General features: G+C 36.7%; 1 protein-coding gene across 1 annotated transcript; it reads right to left on the reverse strand.

Moving 5' to 3' along the window:
- Window positions 1–1,199: 1,199 nt before the first annotated feature.
- On the reverse strand, window positions 1,200–4,504 carry LOC113527512 (galanin receptor 2a). The gene is made up of 2 exons (XM_026915420.3): window positions 3,691–4,504; window positions 1,200–2,733 (listed from the first exon to the last, which is right to left on the reverse strand). Exons 1-2 carry the CDS (start codon window positions 4,086–4,088, stop codon window positions 2,031–2,033), a joined length of 1,101 nt encoding a protein of 366 aa, XP_026771221.3. The 5' UTR covers window positions 4,089–4,504; the 3' UTR covers window positions 1,200–2,030.
- Between the last annotated feature and the right edge of the window lie 2,083 nt (window positions 4,505–6,587).

Here is a 6,587-nt window from a genome sequence, read left to right on the forward strand (position 1 = left end):
TTTTCCCCATTCTGATGGTTGATGTGAACATTACCGAAGCTGCTGGCCTGTATGTGCATGACTTTATGCACTGCACTGCTGCCACACGGCTGATTAGATAATTGCATGAATGAGTAGGTGTACAGGTGTTCCTAATAAAGTGCTCTGAGACATATATATATATATATATATATATATACACACACACACACACACACATACACACACATATATATATATATATATGTATGTATGTATGTATGAAGCACAGCATTGTAGTGAGGGAGAACTTGGAAAATTTTAGTTGCTGTGACTTTGTATGTCTTATTTACACTATCAGCTGTGTACAAACCTGTGATCAGGAGAATCTTCAAGTATGCAGATGGTTATATACTGCCTATATCCCTAATAACAGATAATAATAGAATATATTACAAATTTTTTAAATAATTCTACAGCTGTACAGCTAAAATGAAACATGACGTCTGGGGCAATGAGGCATCCATTTCTAAGTAGTGAATAGAACATGACAGTTAATTGGTAAATTCATGAAACACCTGAAGCGTTTTATAGTGTGGTCCCTGGAAGTCCATTAACACAGAAAAACACCCACAGTGTGGACAGAGCACACAGAAACATCTGCTCTCCATACTGACCAGCACCAACTCAATGACCAAACACAATATAAAGTGTGGTGAAACCTTAATATTTTCTTTGAAATCCTTTAACTATCAAGACCTAGGTTCAGACAAAGCATGTTTAGTTGATAAAATCAATTTATAGGTTCTATATTTGTGAAATAGATTTGGTTCAGTTCTGAAACATCTTGCACACAGCAGTATAGATTCCTAATGTTAGCTAGACTGAAAAAAGCCAGACTGAAGCAGACTGAAAATACCACCATGTGATAATGCACTATTACACCACAGCACTGAATTCTCAAATCTGATTGGTCAGAAGTTGTTGATAAATTTTCTATAACAGCAGCTTTAACAGTAGTGCCCACACTGGTAACATGGTTTTTACATAAAACATTTTACTTAAAAAAGCTATAATGATAGTACATCTGAAAATTAATGAACATTAATGAACAGATTAAGTACAATAAATCAGAAGTCCAATGACAACTGAGCTTCTGGAGTCCCAGATGTCCATGTAACATGGTCACGCATCATACAACAACCATGTGTCATGTGAAGTTAAATGAAGCTGCAACACCGTGTTTTTTTCCGCTGACAGAACACTGTCACGTTTACATTATTCACTCCCAGGTCACTGTAAAACAAGCTCCACATGGTGAAGAGAGAGAGGGGATAACAACACACAGGGACAAACATCCAGAATGAGAACATTTAAGTTGCCAGAGTATCCATTACTAGACCAGCCTACCCAATAACCTGGCTTACACCAAAGCGCTGTTAAATTCTCAATTCTAACTGGTCACAAGATTGATTAATTTTCTATAACAGCAGCTCTGACAGTAGTGCTCATTTTAAGTGTCAGCAGTAAGAACTAATTAACTGGGACTCATATGGTGGATGCTCATAATGTGTCAATTATCAGCGAACATCGTGACGAGGTTTACTCTATTCTGATTTACAGTATTAGGCAGGTGGTTTTAATGTTATAGCTGATCGCTGTAAGTGTAAACATAAATGTCTTTTTATCCCAATTCCACGGTCAGATTATTACCACAATAACTGTTACCACCTGACAACAGGCTTTTGTAAACTTCAGTCTACAATGAGTTCTCTTAATTTAAGGAAGCTGTTTAATCCGACTGAAAAAGCCAGTTGAAGCCCAAAAGTAGGAAAGAAATTGCAATTTTAAAAAAAGGGGGAACAAGGAAAGCAAACATTCATGCTCTTAGAGAAAATTCTATTTATCTCTTATGAACGCACAGATCCAGGGAGATGCATATACACAGAGGAATTTACACGTGAGGCAGTACTTCACAACTAAACCACGAGAATTTGTGCCAGGTAAATCAATTTAGGTTAGGTAAGCCAAGATTATGTAATGTTGAAGGTCACGAAGGCACTCATCGTTGTCTACTTATCACTCTTGTTCAAGAATCGAACCCTAGCCAATCCGTCACTGTGATTGGACCCGTCACTTGATCCAACCTCAACCAGGCTCACCGTCTGTGCCTGTGGAGCCATGTTCACCTGATTGGCCAACCGTTTCTGTGCCACGCACCCAAACACCTTTCGGAAACCTTTGCGGAAGTGCTTGGACACTAGTGCATACACGATGGGGTTGAGGCAGGAGTTGGTGTAAGCCACTAGATGCGAAAGAATGCGTAGCACATAGGTGGCGTGGTTGAGAGGAAAATGGCCGAACCACATGCACATGATGATGAGGTGGTGTGGCAGCCAGCAGAGGCAAAACAGAACTGCCACAATCACAATCATCTTGGTCACCCTTCGCTTGGCGAGGCGACGCTTGCATGCTTCCTGCATGGGGTCTATGCTGGTCCATAAGTAGCGGATAGTCCGGGCGTATGTGAGACCTAGGACCAAGACGGGAATTAGGTAGCCAAAAATAAAAGTACAAATGTCCATGGCTCTGCGGTCCTGGATGTCCCAGGCAGGGACGCACACGGTGGTGCCATTTAGATCCATCTGCTGGTAGTAGCTAAAGTAGGGACTGGAGAACACCAGCGAGAGAGTCCACACCACTCCAATGGAGGAAAGAGTGTTATGTGGTGTTCGCAGTTCTCTGGCGTGAAGGGGGTAGCAAATGGCTAAATATCTGGAAGGAGAAGATCGAAATATCATTTTCAATCATATAGCAGAGTAAAATAATTTGTCAAAGTAACAACTGTGACTGGTTTCACTTTTTCACACCATCACACTGTAACTAAATAGTAATAACTAATGGAACTCACAGATAATAAAGAACATACTTTTTGTTTTTATAATGAAAATTTGAAGATTATTTTGTCATACTTCTATTTTTCAATTTGATTATTATAAGCTCTAAATCAGTGTACACACTCAGACCCAGAGAAAGTAGTAACACTTTCCACAGATAAGAATTCACTGTATACATATATCAATATAATATTAATATAATATATTAATATAATAATTAATACATAATACATATTACTGCAGCCAAATTCTTTTTAAATAAGGAATGTGTGCTCCTGAAACAAAACTATCAAAACTATTTTTATTGCCTGATTTGTCAAAACCCATTTTACTATGGCTCATCAAAGATATTTTACTGTTGATTATTTAATAATACATTATTCAAAAACACAGCAGCATGCAAAAGTTTGCATACCCAAAAGTATTTAGGAGAAAATTAAATTTATACCAACAAAACATTTAGTGAGTTATTTTTCACAGATACACAAACAGTGTATCTTAAGATATTAACTATTGCTGTTTTGAAGACTATAGCAGCCTTATTGTGTATTCACCCACTTTTCATTTTGCTTTTTTCTCCCATCCACCACAGGGGATGCAAACATTTGCAACTGTATATAAGTATATTCTGTTCACACATTTTAAGTGTCACCTCTTACTGACTTAGCAGTTATTAGGTCCTCTATGCCTTACATACTAACACAACCACTTTTCTGACATATTTATATTAGCTAATGATACCTGATAACGGCTCATAGTGGAATTTCAGTCTCAAAAGTCATTAGTAATTTTTTTACACCATCTGTTTACTGTATGTAAAGAGTTGAGGACGTACCTGTCCAGAGAGACAGCAGTAAGTGTGAAGACGCTGGCGTACATGGTCAGATAGATAATAAAGTGCACCACTTTACACACGAATGCTCCAAACACCCACTCATCCATGGCGTAGATGGTGGCCTGGACCGGAACGCAAAACAGGATGAAGCAGAGATCAGCGAGACCAAGGTTCAGGATGAACATGTTAGTCGTCTTGGCGTTCATCTGGCCATTGCGAAGCAGGACAGCAAGGACCAGGCAATTTCCCACCGTGCCGAGCACAAAGATAAGAGCAAATACTGAAGCGATGATCGCTGACTCAACTCTCCTGTTTGTGGAGAAGTGAATCTGCTGTGAGGCGTTCATTGTTTCTGCCAATCCACAAACCCTGCAGGTGTCACAGCAGTTCACACACATATCAGGTGTTTGACATCGTCCTTTCTGTGTGCTGAAGAGTCCATGAAATGAAGCACACTATCATCAAGCTGTATAAGTCTCCTCCCATTCATGATCATGTCGGCTTTATGCACATGAAAATATATACATAGCCTGACATCTGTATAAGCATATAGCTTATATACAACAAGAGCTTTAGAACTGTTTTTTCCTACACTTTTTTTTTTCATTTTCCCCCATTTTTCTCTCCAATTCAGTCATCTGCCCAGCTCTCCCCTTTCATGTGACACTACCAACCCGGTAGAGGAAGGCTAACGTTTCCTCTGAGACACCTGAAGCCAGCCAACTGATTATATTTGAACTGCTGCATTACAGAGCAGTGTAACACAATCGGAGGAATCTGCCCTCTTCTACATACATGAGCTCACATACATAAGTTTTGCTGTGATTGATGGGGGAGAGAGTATGTCCCTCCCACTTTGCCATGTACATAGGACAAAGAGGCGAGCAGGAAAAATCGTCAGTGACACCTCCCACCCTGCTAATTACCTATTCCAAAAACTCCCATCAGGAAAGCAATTCTGTTCCCTAATAACCAAAACTGCATGCCATAGAAAAAGGCTATTAACAAGGCAGGTTAGGCAGCATTCAGTGATCACTATAATGCTGACCTGCCAGTAACAAGCAATCTTGCACTAAATGTCATTATGAATAATTGTATTAATGGTTCTGGTAGATAATTGCATATGCTTATTATTATTTTGATTAATTTACAAGTTAAATAATATTTTAAAATTATTTTTAATTAAATAATACTAATAATTACTATTTATTAAATATATTATTTATTAACATTGTCATTACTATATATATATATATATATATATATATATATATATATATATATATATATATATATATATATATATATATATATATATACATATAATTTCTATTATATATCACAACTGTTCCACTCCCTTTAATGCACCCTGAATTTCCATCCAGCTGCTATTTAAATTTAAACTGTAATGTAAATTAATGTAAATTAATGTAATAACCGAGCCTACCATTTCTGCGTAAGGTACAATATTTGTATATTCGGATGGTAATTGTGTTGTTCTCTGTGAGGTGCGTGTGTTGAATGTATCTTGTTGTGACCAAACGCCAAGAACAATTCCTAATACATATAAATGTAAACAGTGAATAAAATTATTCAGATTCTGGAGAACACAGTCACATTTTCTCTGATGGCTCCTGGCCACGGATGGCTGCAGCGTTATCAGGATTCAAACACACAATCAACAATAGCAACTCCAGACAATAGCAATTAATAGCTTCCTAATTTGTAAAGGCCATTGCAGAGATCAGTGGGTTATTTATTTAGCTATTTTACCATTTCAATGAACTGTACATGTAGAATATACAGTTAAGTGTTGATTACATAGAAATGCATTCATTTATGTATGTATTAAAGCCTTACATACAGTCTGGATAAGGTAGTATTTGATTCTGCCCTCTAGTGGAGAATGGTGAACACTACTGATTCAAATCAATATATTACTGTAGGCAAACAAAAATTATTAGCATTAAACATATGCTATATATCATAACATATTATAAATGTAGGTCATTACATATATGGATTCATATAAAGTCTTAGCAAATTTTATGTGTGCAAGCGCGCAAACACACACACACACACACACACAAAAAAAAAAAAACAGGGTTATGTAACTTTTTAAATAAGAAACACTGCTATGAAAGCCACAGCTGATGTCCTGTGAGTATATTCATAATATATATCAATACGTTCATCAGGAATTTCTGGAAATGCATTACACTTAATGCACATACTACATAATAGGTAATGTTCATAATACATTATACTGCCTGGGTCAAAGAAACTCTGTCGAGTTATATCTACTAATTCTGCAAGATTTTTTTTATTGGTATTTAATTTGCTTTGTTAGATTTTATTAATAATATGATGTATGTGATCTGTGCATAATGACATGTCAACTGTCTGATTTGCATTTAGTAGCCACAATACACGTTGTTATCAATTTTATTTAATTAGTATACCGGTGAAGTACTCTTAAGAAAAAGAACCCATCAAGGGCCGGTAAATTATAAAAATTATAAAAGATAAATGCACAACTTTATTTTTTTTAAACCATGTCCCCTTCATCTAATATAAACTACCTGATCTGTGTGTATGCAAATTAGCTATCTAATGATGTCCCCACTACAACACGAAAACCCCACAAAGCACTGGTGGCACCACTGTCCCCAGAATGATGTAATTACAAGTGTGTGTGTGTGTGTATCCTGTGTGGAAGCCAAAGAACTACTTAGCAATGTTCTTGAGAAAAAAGAAAGAAAGAAAAATTGTGAAGGATTTTAAATACTGTATCTGGGCTTATTTTCTTTGAGAGTGTAATGGATGTGTAAACTTGTTATGTAATTTTTATGGGCTCTACATTAAACCTTTTTTTCCCTAAACCTATTCATATTGAA

Source organism: Pangasianodon hypophthalmus, chromosome 12 (assembly GCF_027358585.1).
Source record: "Pangasianodon hypophthalmus isolate fPanHyp1 chromosome 12, fPanHyp1.pri, whole genome shotgun sequence".
NCBI lineage: Eukaryota > Metazoa > Chordata > Actinopteri > Siluriformes > Pangasiidae > Pangasianodon > Pangasianodon hypophthalmus.